The sequence below is a fragment of the Cervus canadensis genome, chromosome 19 (assembly GCF_019320065.1).
Source record: "Cervus canadensis isolate Bull #8, Minnesota chromosome 19, ASM1932006v1, whole genome shotgun sequence".
NCBI lineage: Eukaryota > Metazoa > Chordata > Mammalia > Artiodactyla > Cervidae > Cervus > Cervus canadensis.
In genome coordinates, this window is record NC_057404.1 from 47,659,499 (window position 1) to 47,678,300 (window position 18,802).

The 18,802-nt window shown below is 41.3% G+C and overlaps 1 protein-coding gene across 1 annotated transcript; it reads right to left on the minus strand.

Annotated features, from left to right (window-relative positions):
* Positions 1-1,256: 1,256 nt before the first annotated feature.
* Positions 1,257-14,554, minus strand: PLA2G12A (phospholipase A2 group XIIA). Its single transcript, XM_043438473.1, has 4 exons — positions 14,130-14,554; positions 7,868-7,944; positions 6,510-6,675; positions 1,257-4,241 (listed from the first exon to the last, which is right to left on the minus strand). The coding sequence occupies exons 1-4, from the start codon at positions 14,323-14,325 to the stop codon at positions 4,123-4,125; spliced, it is 558 nt and encodes a 185-aa protein (XP_043294408.1). The 5' UTR covers positions 14,326-14,554; the 3' UTR covers positions 1,257-4,122.
* Positions 14,555-18,802: the final 4,248 nt, after the last annotated feature.

An 18,802-nucleotide genomic window follows, 5' to 3' on the forward strand; every position in this document is an offset into this window, starting at 1 on the left:
ATCTGGGAACATACTAGAAATGCAAACTCTTGGGACCGACACAGTTAGACATAATGGATGAGAAACTGCAGGTGGGGTCCAGGAGTATATTTTAACAAGCCCTCCAGTGACTCTGCAGCATGCTCTCATTTGAGACATAGACGGATTAGAATTCTACTGGGCAATCTCTTCCTTCTCAAAGAAGAAAAAAAAGAACTCATAGCAAATCCATATTATTAAAATAATTAAGATATACTAAAGACCCAAAGTTACCTGACTGCATGGCTTGATTCTTGCCATTATTGTCACTTATATGGAATTTACTGAAACTGAAGCTCTTAGTCAACTGTAACCTATCCAGGGAATGAAATGTATCAGCTAAAGTTAAATTCAGAGATAATTCTAAAACTTAAAATGTGGCCTTTTTTCAGTGTTTACCCCCGCTAAACCTTGTTTTTTTCCTATGCAAATCATAGAAACAAAGAATTTTTATAATTCTGATACCTATAATTGAGAGCCAGCAAAGACAAACACTGTTAAGTAGTCAGCAAGGAGACTGAAGGATGTTTTGGAAACCAAATTAAGCCTGAGACCAAACCAAAGCATAACATCACTGCAGCCTGAATGCAAACATGACACTGTCGGTCTAGTTTTAGTTATTTTGATTGGTAACTATTCATTTAGTTCTTTTTCATATACTGGTTGAACCAATTCTCTGAGGAAAAACGGCAAACTAAGAAGGCTATTTCAAACGTTAGAGCCAGGCGTTCTACAAGACTTGACTACACTGGGGGTAGTGTCTGTGAGCTGTGACCAATGCAACATTATCTATGTGGAAGGATCCTTAGCTAATTGGTTTCATTCTACTCCCCAAAGTTAATAAAGCCAGTCTACTAAAAAGAGTTGTTTTTACAGAAACACTCCATTATCTTCACTTTGTTAGATGTTATTCCTGTTTTGTACATAAAATAATGACCATTTTGACTTGAAAATCTTGAGCTTCTATCCATACTGACAGAAATAGCACTTTTTCACTTTAGGGAGAAGTAGTTATAAGCTAACAAAGCAACCTTTTAATTAGTACTACTAGTCTAGACTATTCTGGGGGGTCACTGAAGAAACCCTGCTTAAGAAGATGGGTTTAATTTGCTTTTGCCCTTGTATCTTAATTGTCTTCATTGCAACTTCTTTGTACGTCGGTTTCTCCACCTATGAAATGAGTACAGCCTTATCTATCCCTGGAAGAGGTGAGTCAAAAGACTTTAAGACAGGCATTGTTTGAAGGCAATATAGTTTTATTATTTTAAAATATCAATATATGTCTTGCAAAGAGCTGCTAAAAGCTATTTTTTTGGCATGTGACTTTGTTTTTTCATTAATGTATTCTGTAGATAAGGAAAATACCATCCTTAAAACTTAAATATATGCCCTGTTGTACAGAATTCAAGCGAAGACAGCTTAATATATATACACGTAAGTAATTACAGATATGTACATGTACATGGGTTAGTATACATATACATATATTTCCTAGCTCTGTTTGGTGGGAGGGTCTCAAAGCAGTGACACCCCAGTAGAAACAAGCTATCCACTGTCCAGATCTTGGTTTCTAAGTGCCACTGGAAACCATTCTTCAAAGTAACCTTTGAAAAGATGCTGATTCTAGGGCTGGGGCGGGGAATATAGAGGATGAGCCTGAAGCAACTTTCCTACTTTCTGGCCAGAAAGTATGGAGATGCTCAAAAGTTAAAAGGAGGGTGCAGGTCAAAGACATACAGAGTCAACCTGACATAATTCCCAACAGCCAAGCTGGAAGGATTTGTATATATTACCCAAAGTACAAAAGAAATAAGCATGAATCCATACTGATAAAAATAATTAAATAATAAGTGGGTGAGGGGGAGAATTTCAAGTAGTATATCTAGATATAATCCCCTATCAAAATGTGGAATGTAATCTTGCCCATCCCCCACCTACCACAGACAGGACTTGGTGACTGGTTTCCAAAGAACAGAAGCACAGGAAGGGAAAAATAGTAATTTTAGAGTGGAGAAAACTAACAGATACTACCTTAACCAAATGCCTAGAGTTAACCTAATGAGCTGGTAACAGTCAACTACCAATATGATCTGATGAGAAGAACTGGTCAACTCTTGGTTTTCTTCCTAAAAATCTATAACCCTAGTCCAAACACAAGGAAAGACTAACCCAACTTGAGGGGCATTCTACAGGACACCTGACCAGTACTTCTCAAAACTGTCAAGGTTATGAAAAACAAGGAAAGACTGAGGAGCCATCACAGACTAGAGGCTAATTAGACCTGATGACTAACTGCAGTATGGTGTCCTAGAGTGGGTCCTGGAAAAGAAAAATGCCACTAGTGGGAAAACTAGTCAAATAAAGTCTACAGTTGCATTAATAGAACCAACCAATGTTGGCTCCTTAGTTAACATTCGGGATAAAGTAGTGTATGAGAAGCCTCTATACTATCTTTGCCACTTTTTGGTAAATCTAAAATTATTCCTAGACAAGTTTTTAAAAATCTGAACATAAAAATTACTTCTACTGATATCTGTACATTTATGATCATGAATTAAATATTTTACAAAGACATTCTGACTCTGTCCTCTTGAGAAAGCCAAGGTTGCCAAGAAAATCCATGAATCTATTGTAAGTTTAAAGCTACCTGGTCAAATATTGCTGACTGGAGTTTGCTTACTTAGCCCTGAGGGACACACTTGCTTTATTTAATAGAGGACATTTGTTAGCAGAAGAGTGCCATCATCTCAGTTGGGGAAGCCATCAAGTTCTCAGCAATGACATATATTCAAAGTTCGGAAATGTGATCCTTTTTCCAAAACCTATTTTAGTTCTTCTCAGTTCTGCCTGTAATGATTTAAAAAGAACCATTTCTCCTGGTATTGTCTTTCTCCAACTTTCTAAGTGGTTTATCTTAATAACTTTGGCCAGAGGTTACCCAGAAGACATACATAGCTTGGGCTAGGGAAAGTCAACAGCCAGTGGTAAGCAAAGAATGGTAGAGGGACACAGCTGAGCTTTCCAAGGGGCTGAAGAGATTTTTCAGAGGCAGCTAAAGTTCTGGGATTTGCTCTTAAATATGAGTTAATAATTTTCAGCATAAATTGAGCTCTATAAAAGACAGTTTTTTGTATCTTGTTTTTCCATCTTTTTTGATTCCACAGTTAAAGACTTTAAAAAAAAAAAACAACCCAACAATATCAAGAACAATTTTGTTAAGGCCACTATTAGTAAAAGGTTTACGGTCTTTTAAAAATATCCCCAAATCTATTATGAAGAGCAAGTACTAAGGAGTAAATACCAAAGCATAATAGATTATATTGCTCTGATGTATGTTAAATGACTCATCATTTTGTCTTACTGAATCCATCTTTTCTCCAATAGGCAAAGATTATAGCAAAATATGGCATTTGTCATGAGTGGTTCATAAAATGGGAATGGCTACGCTACGCTTCTGAATTTTGTTCATGTCATCTTGTAGGCACATTATATTAATACCTAGATATCCTAGTTTTGCTTCCTAAGAGGTCCAGCAGATGGTTCCAATTTTACAAGAGAAACAGACATGCCCTTGTCCTTATATCTAGTCCCACCATTCATAGAAATGTGGCTTATTCATTATGTTTCAGTGGGTTATGGAAAAACTGTATATTATGTGCTAATTAAAAGAGCAAAAATAAAAGTCAGATCCTTCTGGGCATATATGTATATTTTAAATTTTACAGAAAACAAACATACTTCTAAGTGAAGACTTCACCATATTTCCAAATAAGATAATGTTGAACATACCTTATCATGAATTTCACATTTGACCTTATTTTTTGGTAAATACAGTTGTGAAAATTGAGTCTTACTCTTTCTTTAAAAAATTCTCCCCTTAACATGCACCGCTTTCTGTGACTGGTCAAGACAATGAGGCACACTAAGGCAGCAACGTCTGGGAAGATAACCTGCATTTGTTTCTTCAGTTTTAATGTCAAAGTAAGTTCTTAAAATAATCCTGTCACAAAAATAAGGCAACTCTAGGCTGTAAAAACATTAGCTCTTTGTCAAAGGTTACGTTCTTCTGTCCTCATCTGTTGTCACCAGTTGCCAGCATCTTCTTCAAAGATCGGTTTTTTCTTCATAGCGACACCTACATGCAGCTCGCTGGCTGTCCAAGTACGGCTTACAGCCTAAGTGTATAACGCTGTCAAACAAGAGTTCCACGGTGGTTTCACAGGCTGCAAAGTAAGAAAGTGCCATCACTGTTGGGCAACTGCAAAGCATCACTCACTCTTCACATATAATACATGTTTCGGCCCAGTGTCAGGCACAGCCTTGGTGGGCACTTAAAACTATTTTAGGTGAACGTCTTCCCAAGCTCTCGCAAACTAGTCACATAAACATATATACACAGATTTTCCATTTCAGTCTCTTCACCTGTATGTTTTTGCATGCAACTATCCAACCCAACTTTTTGTACCAGACAATGAGTCTCTCTCAGTAGCACTGATAAGTTCATCACTGTTAATTTCCCTTGTAAAATACCATTCACAGAGATGCCTGATTGTTATCTTCAGTTTGCACTTTAAGGGGTGACTTCTAGGTGCAGAAAAAAATGAAGGTTAAAAATGGAGAAATCTCAAAACATTTAATGATAAGCCAATAGCTTTTAATGGTCACACATTTCAGATGCTTAAAAGTAAATGGACCTCAGTCTCTCTCTCTGACCAATATCCAAATTTGGCTTGGGAGGGGAGACACAGGAATTGAAGGTGTTTCTCCTCTGGTGGGGATTCTTAATTTTTTGAAAGATTGTAAGAGGAGACAATAGATTTAACTTTTCTTATTCTAAGAAACCTAGAACACCCAGGTAAGATGATCTATTTTTTTAAACTTTTTTTTTTTTTTAATTTTCTGGCTGCACTAGGTCTTTGTTTTTGTGCACCGGCCTTCTCTAGTTTCAGGGGGTGGGGGCTATGCTTTGGTGTGGTGCATGGGCTTTTCTCACTGCACTGATTTCTCTTGTGGCCCAGAATGGGCTCTAGGGCAAGTGGGCTTCCGCAGTTGTGGCTCGTGGGCTCTAGCTGTGGCACATGGGCTTCGTTGCTCCATGGCATGTGGGATCTTTCCTGACCAGGGACTGAACCTCTGTCACCTGCAATGGCAGCCGGATTCTTATCCACCGCACCACCAGGACAGTCCAAGGTTATCTTAATATATTATATGTACAGAGACGTGGCACAGAGTGATTTTTAGTTATTCAAATACTTCTAGTTTCCAACATTCAGGTTAAGAAAGAAACTTTTCATTACAAATTCTTGGCATTTTCAAAGTTTCCAAAAGACTGCGCCATTAAGGAATATGACTAACTGCAGAAGTGTAAAGGTTATGATTATTAAATAGGAGATTGCAAGGAAATTGGTTTCATCATTTAACATTAGTATAGCCTTAGGTCAGAAAGCAGAAATGACATGTATCTGTGCTTCAGCTGGACAACTAGTTTACCTTAGCCAAAAGCATTTAAAGGGATTCAGAGAGAGTGAGTTCAAGCTTCACTTGGAAGAGATTTTCTCCTTCTTATTACTTCCTAGTTATTATTAATATTAGGATTTCAAAATCCAAGACACCTATGAGTCTTGGGGAATACTGGAGTAGACAGATGTATGTAACTTGGGACAAGTTAATTCTTTCTGAACCTTAGTTTCCTTCCTTTAGAAAGGAAGGAATGCCAACTAGTACTTTGGGTTTCTATGAACTTCAATGAAAACATGTCTCAAGTATCTAGCAAGGTATCTTATGGAAAGTGCTTAAAAATGGCAATTTCCTTTCCTGCCTCTTCTTATTGCCCTTCCTCTTGTTATTTCAGTGTATGGTATATTCTTTGGCTTGTCAGTGAAAAAAAAAATCTTGTTAACTACTGGTATTTGTAGAGCAATGTGTATTTCTACAAATAGTTCATTTTACCCTTATGACAACTCTATAAGATGGGTATTATCATTCTCATTCTATAAATGAGGATACTGAAACACCTAGTCATCTTTGCTGACTCTGCAATAACCATTACCATGAATATGACTACATGCTGAGCCCCGTGAGTCCACTTAGCAAATCACTGAGCCTGCGGGTGGTTTTGAGGACCTTCCCAACACAGACACATATAAAGAGACAGAGTTAAGATGCAAATCTTTGGAACTTCCTACTCCAAATCCACTGTGCTATACTGGGAACTTCACTGGATCCAGAGTTTCAAACTTCAGGCTCTGGATAATTAGGACTATACATAGGGCACAAGATCTTGGATGAATTCTTCTTTGCCTCATACCCTCCTCCCAAGGTTTCCTACCACTTCTTGCTTCCGTGACTGTAAATCATTTTAGATGACAAAATCATCTCAGGAAATTGATAGGCCTATGTCACAACAGATAAGGTAATACAGAGTGAGAGATTTCTGTTGGTAATTCTTATGCTCACACACACTCACCCCCATCGCATGAAATCAGCCTTACCCTGCACGTGCTGAGCCAGCCCCAGTGTTTTCTGCACATCTCGGCAAATCTTGGACAGGCAAGACTGAAACGCCTCATCACAGTCGTTTTTGCTTTTGCCGCAGGTCTCATAGCACCGGTCATGCTGGTTGCAGCACTTTGTCAGGGAAGGGATGCCGATGTTAAGCTGAAAGCGACATTTGGATGGAGTATTGTTGATGAAATTCAACCTTTCTCTGAAGTAGTGCATTCAAAGAGACTTAGAAATCAAAAACAATACTGTTGTATAGATAATTTTCAAAATTTGTTTCTGCCTCCAAATGTTTTTCAGGTTAAATCTCCCTCCACTACTCTCACTTGCACCCCCATGTTACTGCGTCCTCCCCCTCGAAACCATGCCCCAAAGCTCCCTGTTCTGCCGTGTTAGAGTATTTGCAGTCATCTGCTGGTAGCAAACACAATTTGCAAGACATAAAACATAGTTTTAAAAACAAAAAGATAAAGCTAAGAACTTCAGAAGATTTTTGCAGGGGCTATACAAGTATGATCTTTGGCTATTCCAAAGTATTCTGTGCCTCCTCCCTCAATACAATGTTAGTGTTAGTCACTCAGTTGTATCCAACTCTCTGCGACCCCATAGACTGTAGCTCGTCAGGCTCCACTGTCCATGGGATTCTCCAGGCAAGAATACTGGAGTGGGTAGCCATGCCCTCCTCCAGGGGATCTTCTGACCCAGAGATCAAACCTGGGTCTCCTGCATTGCAGGCAGATCCTCAATACAATGTCCTTTTTACGAAATGTCACTGACAACGTCTAAGCTCCTACAACTGAATCTTTTTTTTTTTTTTTTCGGTTTTTATGTTTAATCTTTAAGTGTTCACCAAACCCCTAAAGATATTATTATTCCTTTGAATTCATAGTTATCTTCAACTATTTTAAATAATTTCATATGCAAAACCTTTGTGTCCAGGAATCACTTTCATAAAACATTTTCTTCCCATAATACTGGCTCAGATTCAGCCTCCCTTATAACAAACACACAGCTATCCCACTCGGTCTAGTTTCAACACAGACAATACTACGCTTTCCTATACTTTTTTATCCTAAGTAGTATTACTTCTATACTCCAAACTTTTCAATCATATTTGTGACATAAAGGAAATATCATTGAAATGGTATGAACATCTACAGGATTAGAAAAAACAAAACATGACTTTTACATTATTTAGTTTCATTAGAACTTATTGTGTTTTAGCTATAAAAGATCACTATTATAACAAACAAAATTATTTCTGAACCTGAGAACATATTGATGGTTTATCAAGAGTGTTACAAAGACTACCAATCATAAAAACTTACAAATAAAAAATAATATTTACATGAACACCAAACAGTGGGGAGCCACATCCATTCGGTGGGGAGGGTTTATATCCATAACGTGGGAAAGGCTTAGATCCTATAAAATACAAATGTTATAAAAATTAATTTTCAAATATGTTAGAAAATACACAGTTTACAATATGCTGGGCTAGCCTTGGAAATATTTACTGTTTGATGCTGACATAAGTGAATATGTGTTTATTTGGATGAGCATTAAAAATGCTGATTTGTCTACCAAATTATTTTTACTTCTCAAGCAAAATATGTACAAGTGTACACATGTACACATAGATGGCGGTTCATAAAGTGTTCTGACAGTTTATTTGTAATCCTACACCATACGCACATATAAATCCTTATTCTGGACATCTATTTCAGAGCTTACAGGCCAGACTGGGTCCATATGTATGAAACATAAATCCAACCTATTTTCCTGCACGCTCTAATGCTTCTGTTTTTAGGTTAAAATCTACAGGGCAAGAACTGTGTCTTACCAATCTCAGTCACTGTTCCACTGCACACAAACCTCCATAACTACTGTGTGTGTTAGGTGCTCAGTCGTCTGGGACTCTTTGCGACCCCACAGACTGTAGCCCGCCAGGCCCCTCTCTCTGTCCATGGGATTTCCCAGGCAAGAATACTGGAGTGGGTTGCCAGTTCCTCCTCCAGGGGATCTTCCCAACCCAGGGACAGAACTCGCATCTCCTAAATTGCAGGCCAATTCTTTACCATTGAGACAACCTGAATTGTCTGTCAACAGATGAATGGATAAAGATGTGGTACGTAAATACAATGGCATATTCCTCAGCCACAAAAAAGGATGAAATAATGCCATTTTCAGCAACATGGATGGACCTAGAGATTATTATACTAAGTGAAGTAACACAGAGAAAGACATATCACTTATATCTGAAATATAAAAGAATGGTACAAATCAATCTATTCACAAAACAGAAATACTTACAGACTTAGAAAACAAACTTATGGTTACCAAATGGAAAAGGTGTGGGGGAGGGATACACTAGGTGGTTGGGATTAACATATACATACTACAATATATAAAATAATCAACCCACACCTATTGTACAACACCGGGAACTCCACTCAATATTGTGTACTAATCTATATGGGAAAAGAATCTGAAAAAGAGTAGATATATGTACCTGTATAACTAAACATGGATGTGAGAGCTGGACCATAAAGAAGGCTGAGCACCGAAGAATTGACACTTTAGAACGGTGGTGCTAGAGAAGACTTGAGAGTCCCTTGGACTGCAAGGAGATCCAACCAGTTCATCCTAAAGGAAATCAGTCCTGAATATTCATTGGAAGGACTGATGCTGAAGTTGAAGCTCCAATACTTTGGCCACCTGATGCGAAGAGCTGACTCATTGGAAAAGACCCTGATGCTGGAAAAGACTGAAGGCGGGAGGAGAAGGGGACGACAGAGGATGAGATGGTTGGATGGCATCACTGACTCAATGCACCTGAGTTCAAGGAAACTCACGGAGACAGTGATGGACAGAGAAGCCCGCATAAGGCAGCTCATGGGGTCGCAAAGAGCCAGACACGACTTAGCGACTGAACAACAACAGTAACTAAATCACTTTGCTATACACCTGAAACTAACACAACACTGTAAAGGAACTGTAGTCAAATATAAAATTTTTTTAAAATGTAATAAATAAAAATATGAAAAAAAGGTTAATTTGATATGGACACCAAGATTACAACTGTATTAATACTATTTTAAATGTTGTTATAAATGGTATTATAAGCTGCTGAATGTTAAAAGTACTTAGCATTTCTACTGGGTGCCAGTTTTTACTAACTGCTATGAATTAAACTATGTCTCCCTGCACCCAAATTTATATGCTGAAGCCCTAACTACCAATGCATTTGGTGACAGGTTCGTTGAGAGGTAATTATGTTTAGATGAGGTCACAAGGGTAGGGCCCTCATGATGGGACTGGTACCCTTTTAAGAAGAGGCCCCAAAGAACTTGCTTTCCTTGCACTCCCCACCCCCACCACGCATTGTCTGCAAGCCAGGAAAAGGGCCCTCACCATACAGAAGGGTTGGCTCAACCTTGTTCTCGGACTTTTTAGCCTTCAGAACTGTAAGAAATAATCTCCTGTTGTCCACATCACCCAGTCTGTGGTATTTCATTATATCAACCTGAGCAGACTAATACACAGTGCAAGCAAAAACTCAACAGCAGAAGAAACATGAGAGTCAAACCAAAAATCCATAATGTGTTGTGGTCACTGTCTCCTAAATACATGAGCAGAAATTACAAAATATAATTTCTCAGCATTTTTGTACAGAAAGCTAAGGGGGAAATGGGCTATGAATAAGAGTTTTAAAAACAAACCCAACCCATTTCGCACAGCTACACACAAACACTATTCACTGATCTCATTTTTTAACTCAACAACTGCTCTTAATCTTGATGCTTTACATTTTATCATCTGTATGGGCAGTTGAAATCTAAAGATCCACCTGGACTAAGAGAATGATAGTTCTTTTCTACGTATTTTTCTTAATTTGGTTTAAATATTTTCAACAGACCAATGTCTTTCACCTGAAAGACACTGAAGCAGATGAGAGGCATAAGGGAAGGCTATTGGGTCTCAGAAAGCTCTTACTAATGCGTTTTGTAAGCACAGTACAGAACTCTGACCTGTTTTCTCAAACACTTGGGAGTTTAAATTTCTGATTATTCATATCCAAAACGCCCTAATGCCACTTATCCCCCCTAGTACACTCACTCTCCTATTTTCTTCAATCTCCAATACTTCCTGGGTAAACGGCAACCCACCGCAGTATTCTTCCTAGGAAAATCCTATGGACAGAGGAGCCTGGTGGCCTACAGTCCATGGGGCTGAAAAAGAAATCAGACATCACTGACCGACTAAACAACAACCAACATTTTCATTCCCACCTTCTCACTCAGCGGACTACCTCTATTCCTACTTTACCGAGAAAACCAAGGAATGAGAAGAGAACTTGCACATTACCCCAACCGGTATCTGTGCACGTATCTACACCTTTGTTGCAATTAATAGAGATATGCCATCACTGCTCCTGGCCAATCTATTTATGTAGAACTCACTCACTAGAACTCACTCCTCAGAGTTCTTTCCACAGAGCAAAGATAAATAAATGCAACAAATCTGTGCCCTTTAATTCAACACCTCTTCCGCCATTAAGTCTTTTTTTTTTAAGGCTCCCTTGACTTCTTTATTGCTGCTACTAAGTTGCTTCAGTCATGTCCGACTCTGTGCAACCCCATGGACAGCAGCCCACCAGGCTCCTCTGTCCCTGGGATTCTCCAGGCAAGGATACTGGAGTGGGTTGTCATTTCATTCTCCTACACATGCATGCATGCTAAGTCGCTTCAGTTGTGTCCAACTCTGTTCGACCCCATGGATAGCAGCCCACCAGGCTCCCCCGTCCCTGGGATTCTCCAGGCAAGAACACTGGAGTGGGTTGCCATTTCCTTCTCCTACACATGCATGCATGCTAAGTCACTTCAGTCGTGTCCGACTCTGTGCGACCCCATGGACAGCAGCCCCCCAGGCTCCCCCGTCCCTGGGATTCTCCAGGCAAGAACACTGGAGTGGGTTACCATGTCCTTTGTTGCTACATCCCTTAATTACCATGCTCCTCTAGTTCTGAGATTTGTCTGTTTCTATTTGGTTCTGATAAGGTCACTCACACTTCAATATATAGGAAAGGTTGAAACACTGTTCCAGAGAGACTTCTCAAGTAATAGGAATTAAAGAACAATTTCCATTATGTAAGAATCATTAATTTGGTGATTTGGAACCTATGAGTCCTATGAGCAGTACTTCTAAGTACTTAGTAAATACAACAGTACTTACTAAGACAAAAAGATTTTCACTGAAACATACTATTTCCTAAATTCTCAGGTTCATTTGTGGTTTTTAGACTGGAAACTTTGCTCTAGATAGTAAATTTAGTGAGGATGTGGAAGAGGTTTAAGTAATTGGAAAGACTGAAACAATATTTTTAATAAGAATAGTATCCATGGATCCTAGAGATAGTCACACTGAGTGAAGTTAAGTCAGATAAGGAGAATTAGACACCCCTTATAGGTGAAATCTAAAAAGAGATTATACAAATGAACTTATTTACAAAACAAACAGATTCACAGACTTAGAGAACCATATATGGTTGCTGGGGGAAAGGGTAGGGTGAAGGAATAGTTAGGGAGTTTGGGATGGTCATATACACATTGCTATGTTTAAAATGTCTAACCAACAAAGTCCTACTGTACAGCCTAGGGAACTCTGCTCAATGTTATGTGGCAGCCAGGATGGGAGGGGTTTGGGGGAGAATGGATACAGGTACATGCACGGCTGAGTCCCTTTACTGTCCACCGGAATCTATGGCAACACTGTTAATCGGCTATACTCCAATATACAAGTTAAAACAAAAAGAATAGCATCCATTTAACTTCAGAGATATTTTAAACCTAATAAAATAAACTCTAGAACCCTTGACTCATAATCAATTTATGAAGACTGATCCTTCCAACTTTTCCTATCTCAGTAAATGGCAGCTACATCCTTCCTTTGGCTCAGGCCAAAACCTACAGAGTCACCCTTGCCTGGCCCTTCAATTCTGGTGCTTTATGCGTGTTGTTCCCTCTGCCTGGATTGTTCTTTCCCTAGCTCTTCACAGCGTCACCTTCACCATTTCAGACTTCTAACGTAGGATCTCATCAGGGAGGCCGGCCCTGAACCTGTTTAAAAGAGTAAACTAACCGCCTCCCAGCACCACCACTGTTGGCTCCTTGCTGTACTATTCTGGAAGTGCTGGTCCACTTCAGACCTCCACACACTGCAGACCTGGCTTAGTTCACTTAGTCTTTAGTTTACTGTCTCTCTGCACCAGAATGTAAGCTCCAAGGACAGGGATTCTGTCAGTTTTATTTCACATTTTCCCGTCGGTTTTGTTCACTGCCAAATCTCCAGTTGGTGAAACACCTGACACAAACCAGGCACTCAAATATTTGTTTAATGAATGGGGATGACTAAGTAAAATGGTGATGTTTGTCTCCAGAAAAGCAACCCTTTAATCTTCAAGCTACTCTCTTATTCCTCCTAACAAGCTCTAAGAGAACAAAAACACCTTTCCTGATCGAACACTGGTAGTAGCATTCAGGCATACATTTAAGAAGGAATGATATTTAGCAGTTCATAGCATACAACATATAATTCATTCTTTACCTCCATTAACAGAAAACCAGAAATTATGACTACATGTTAATCATGCTTTCACGTGACAGTGTCCCTTTAAATTCACCTATGTATAGTTCAGTTTTACCACTAAAGTCACCAAGTTGCCTTTTACTTTGAGCTGCCAAACATGAAATCAACTAGGCCCCACACTTGTCCACATATATGGGAAACATGGTCTCCCAATTACTCTTAGCATTCTGAATTTGAAAAAAGAAGCCCAAGTACCTCATCTGAACTATTATAGCATTTAGGCATTCAAAAAATTCAAGGGCTTCAAAAGAAAGATCTCCGCCTGAAATACCAAGTTATCACCAACAATGACACCAAACAAGTCCTCAGATTCAAAGAGAATTCAAGTTTAAAAATATGAAAAAGTAAATCAAAAGAATAATATTAATAGCAACCAACAATGAGAAGGCAGGTCACTGACATCTAAGGAAAGAAAATTCCCGTCAAGTATTGATAGAATCGTTCTGGAAGAGTCAATCAGAACTCTTTCTCAACAAATAAAGTACACCAAAGTCTGTACAAAGGTCGCAATTTATTTTCTGTAGTTTTAAAACTTAAACCAATTCTTGAAAAAGTTATCATAAAACAGCATGACTTGAAAATTCTCCGTATGTTTTGCATAGTCAGCTAATTTAAAGGCTCTAAAATCAGTGTGTTTCACTCCATCCCTATGAAACGTATGTCACTAAGTTCTTAGGCAATCGTCACCATGCAATTGTAAAAAAAAAAAAAAAAATGTAATTCAGCAGCAATGAAACAGAATGCAGAGTACTCTCAGGCGACCTCTCACAGTCTAAAAGCAGTGGTGTTGACTTGTCAGCAGGTTGCTCAATCACAAGAACGGCAAGATCCTAGCGGTGCTTACGATTTTCCAGGACCAGAAGGACACCGACAAGGTTCGCCGGGCATCTTACACCTCCACGACCCCAGTCCCCCCAACAGCCCCGAAAGCATGGGCCCCGCAGGGCCGGGGGCCCCCTCACCGTCATTGCACTTGTACTGGCAGAGCCCGTCCTCGCCTCCCAGGAGGTCCAAGGCGGCGTTCAGGTACATGTCAATCTTGTGAACGCCGTTCCGGATGGTCTTCAGGGTGGCCCGCCAGTCGGTGGCCTGGGCTTGCTCCTGGCACCTCCCAGCTGTGGTCAGAAATAGGACGAGGAGGACGGCGAGCAGGGCCATCCGCGCAGCGCCAGGCCGCGCCCGGCCCACCCCACGGAGACCTCAGGGCGCCCTAAGCAGCGGCGCGGGTCGGGGGCTAGGCAGCGGCGGCCGGCTCCATGCCCACGCCCCCAGCCGGCCTGGGAGGCGGGGCTCGCCGCGCGCAATGAGCTCTCCCGCCGGGAAACCGTGCCGCGGCAGAGACGCCGGGCGACGCGCACGCGCGGGCCCGGGCCGGCCGCTGCGCTGTGCGCCTGCGCGGAGCGTGGTGCGTCAGAGGCGCGGGGCAGGTGGGAACGCAGCGTGGCCCCGGCTACCTCGCGGCCCACGTGGTGCCCCGGAGGCAGTACCACTTGGTGTTCGTTAGTACTACCTTAGCGATTAGTTGTACTAACTAAATACCACGCCGGGCCCCATATCCCAGACAGGCTGATTAAGTTCATCCCGGCGTCAGTGGGCATTGTTATATTTTGAAAGCTCTTCAGGTAATTGAAGGGTGTAGCGAGGTGGTGAACCTTCGTGACTTCCTCTGACTTGGGGGCGTGCAGCCCGGCCATCCCGAGCCGAGTGACAAGCTATTCAGGGTGTAGCCAACGTCGGAGAAACAAGCCCCCGGAGTCCCTTGCAGAGAGCGTTGCGAGAGGACCAGCTGGGGGCTTGAAACCGTGATTCTGCGTGATACATGGAATGAGAGTTCAGATTCGCACCTCCCGGTCTCGGGTTCTCACCGGTCTTCTTGGACTGCGGTGGCCGCGGTTGGGGGATAGGGACTGGAGCATGTTAACCCAGGCCCTGGTGGTGCCGGGCTGACAAATGTAGATGCTGGTTGAGAAATTTTATAAGAAAATGGTTTGACAATAAAAACCATGAGTTTTCTTCCGTAATAGGGAAGAAGCCATACTGTAAACTTGAAAGCATTAAAAAAAAAAAAACAAAAACACAATTTTCCTACTGAAGATGATATGTTATAGCTTCATGGCTCCAGTGACGTTTCCCTGTATTTTTAATCCCAGCACAGTGCAGACTCCTGAAATAACAATTGGAGTAGTTTTTACCAGAGCTATAAATAGCTAGTTATTTTAGTATCCTGGCAGTTTACAAGAATTTTACAATAAGATCCAGGGTAATACTGCAAGTATTGAGAATGGATGGGTCCTTTCTATAAGAATTACACCAGTAATTCTAGTTTGGCGTTATTGTGTTTGTTAAGCTTCATGAGTTTAATAAATGTGCAATGCACAGCTCATACAAATTGTATGCGTGTCTTTATTTAGAGCTTCCTGTGTGCCAGGCACTTCACAGAGGCTCTCTTACACTCAAAACAACGCTTTTCAGGAATACAGCCTTTGGACAAATTAGAAACAGATAGGGGCGTCTCTCCCGGCTGACCTATGAGCCTAACCCCAGGCTAAGTTACTGGGTAGCAGCCAGGCTTAAGTCTGCCTTCAGATGCTCAGCCAGGAGCCTCACGGTTGTGATCAACTCGAAACACAGTGGAGGAAGAGGAGAAATGTACTTGAGGGATATTATCCTTTTTACAGTAAAGGAGTTGAAGTGCCCACAGAGAAGTCATGTGATAGGATCCAGTCAAATCAAGGCCTGTTTCACACCAGTTGCAGAATGAGAGCACAGAGTCCTAACCACTGGACCTGCAGCAAATTCCCAAGACCTCTTTCTGCCATCACAAGATGCCAAAGATTTTTTTTTTCCTTAATTTTTGGACCCCACATTTCAACAGCTGGGAAAAGGAAACATAGAGTCCTTGTTTTTTTTTGGTCTGCTTTCTGGAGCTTTGGGTTTCTCATCTCTAAAGTGTGGATGTTGTCCTACAGTACTTCTGAGGTCCCACCTAGCTCCCTTGACCAGGCCTGGTTCTTTCAGAGAGACTCTGTGGTATGGGCAGAGAAGGCAATGGCACCCCACTCCAGTACTGTTGCCTGGAAAATCCCATGGACAGAGGAACCTGGTAGGCTGCAGTCCATGGTGTCACTAAGAGTCGGACACTACCGAGCGACTTCATTTTCACTTTTCACTTTCATGCATTGGAGAAGGAAATGGCAACCCACTCCAGTGTTCTTGCCTGGAGAATCCCAGGGACAGAGGAGCCTAGTGGACTGCTGTCTATGGGGTCGCACAGAGTCAGACACGACTGAAGTGACTTAGCAGCAGCAGCTGTGGTATGGGAATAAGTCCTCACAAAAAAAAGACAAAATATAGCAATGTTACCTGGTTCCAGCCCTGTTATAAATGAGCCAAGTCTCTCCTTTATACCTTTTCTGTATATGTATTCATGGTTCAGATCAGTTCAGTCACTCAGTCCTGTCCGACTCGCTGCGACCCCATGAATCACAGCACGCCAGGCCTCCCCTTCCATCACCAACTCCCAGAGTCTACCCAAACCCATGTCCGTCGAGTTGGTGATGCCATCCAGCCATCTCATCCTCTGTCATCTGTATTCCTGGTAATCTCACCTAATTTCTTATACTCTAAATGCAACCTCAGGTTTCCCAGGTGGCTCAGTGGTAAAGAATCCACCCACCAATGCAGGAGACGTGGGTTCAATCTCTGGGTTGGGAAGATCCCTTGGAGAAGGAAATGGCAAGGTATTCTTGCCTAGGAAATCCCATGGACAGAGAAACCTGGTGGGCTACAGTCCATGAGGTTGCAAAAGACACAACTTGGCAACTAAACAACGGCAAATACAGCTCCAGCTCTGTGAATTCAGATTTTGTCCTCTTTGAGCTTTCCTTAGGGGTTAAATCCTCAGTTCCATTTTCTCTGGTTGACAGAGATCTTCTCTTTTTTTCTCAAACAAATCTTCTTTTCTACTATGTACTTCATGTAAATCACTGCCATCTTCCCAGAAAACAAGACTTTTAAGTTTTATTTTCATATCTCTTCATAGTCAATCATTAGATACTTGTTTTGCTGTAGTGATTCCAAGATTTACTTTTTCCTCTCAATTCCTGCTATCAGATACCAGGGTATGGCATTGATCACCTGATCAGCTACATAATCAGGGCTGATCATGCAGGGCTCAGCACAAAGTAAAAATCCAGGTCTCCTTGTTCAAAAATTAAGAATTTCAGGGTGTTAATGGGAGATGTAGTCTGGAACCCTTCTGAGTTCAGGGCCTTGTGCAAATGCACAGGATGCTTGCTCATGAAGCCAGGCCTGATTGATAATAGCATATAACTCCTAGGTAACCCACTTCCATCTTTTCTTCTAACTAGTTAGCATAGAATGTTTGAAAAGAGCCTCCTTTACAGGATCAGTTCAGTTCAGTTCAGTTGCTCAGTCATGTCCAACTCTTTTTGACCCCATGAACCGCAGCATGCCAAGCCTCCCCATCCATCACCAACTCCCGGAGTTTACTCAAACTCGTGTCCATTGAGTTGGTGATGCCATCCAACCATCTCATCCTCTGTTGTCCCCTTCTCCTCCTGCCCTCAATCTTTCCCAGCATCAGGGTCTTTTCAAATGAGTCAGCTCTTTGCATCAGGTGGCCAAAATATTGGAGTTTCAGCTTCAACATCAGTCCTTCCAATGAACACCCAGGACTGATTTCCTTTAGGATGGACTGGTTGGATCTTCTTGCAGTCCAAGGGACTCTCAAGAGTCTTCTCCAACACCACAGTTCAAAAGCATCAATTCTTCGGCACTCAGCTTACTTTATAGTCCAACTCTCACATCCATACATGACCACTGGAAAAACCATAGCCTTGAATAGACGGACCTTTGTTGGAAAAATAATGTCTCTGCTTTTTAATATGTTGTCTAGGTTGGTCATAACTTTCCTTCCAAGGAGTAAGCGTCTTTTAATTTCATGGCTGCAATCACCATCTGCAGTGATTTTGGAGCCCCCCAAAATAGTCAGCCACTATTTCCACTGTTTCCCCATCTGGGTGCCATGAAGTGATGGGACTGGGTGCCATGATCTTAGTTTTCTGAATGTTGAGCTTTAAGCCAAGGCTCTTTAGTTCTTCACTTTCTGCTATAAGGGTGGTGTCATCTGCATATCTGAGGTTATTGATATTCTCCCGGAAATCTTGATTCCAGCTTGTGCTTCCTCCAGCCCAGCGTTTCTCATGATGTACTCTGCATATAAGTTAAATAAGCAGGGTGACAATATACAGCCTTGACGTACTCCTTTCCTTATTTGGAACAAGTCTGTTGTTCCATGTCCAGTTCTAACTGTTGCTCCCTGAGCTGCATACAGGTTTCTCAAGAGGCAGGTCAGGTGGTCTGGTATTCCCATCTCTTTCAGAATTTTCCACAGTTTATTGTGATCCACACAGTCAAAGGCTTTGGCATAGTCAATAAAGCAGAAATAGATGTTTTTCTGGAACTCTCTTGCTTTTTCGATGATCCAGCAGATGTTGGCAATTTGATGTCTGGTTCCTCTGCCTTTTCTAAAGCCAGCTTGAACATCTGGAAGTTCACGGTTCATGTATTGCTGAAGCCTGGCTTGGAGAATTTTGAGCATTACTTTAATAGT

Coding starts and splice junctions, on each gene's coding strand:
- PLA2G12A (XM_043438473.1), bottom strand. CDS start 14,325: ATGGCCCTGCTCGCCGTCCTCCTCGTCCTATTTCTGACCACAGCTGGG. Junction 6,676..7,867: donor CCCCACTGTTTGGTGTTCAT/GTAAATATTATT, acceptor TGTCGCTTTCAG/CTTAACATCGGCATCCCTTC. Junction 4,242..6,509: donor GCTGGCTCAGCACGTGCAGG/GTAAGGCTGATT, acceptor CTTACTTTGCAG/CCTGTGAAACCACCGTGGAA.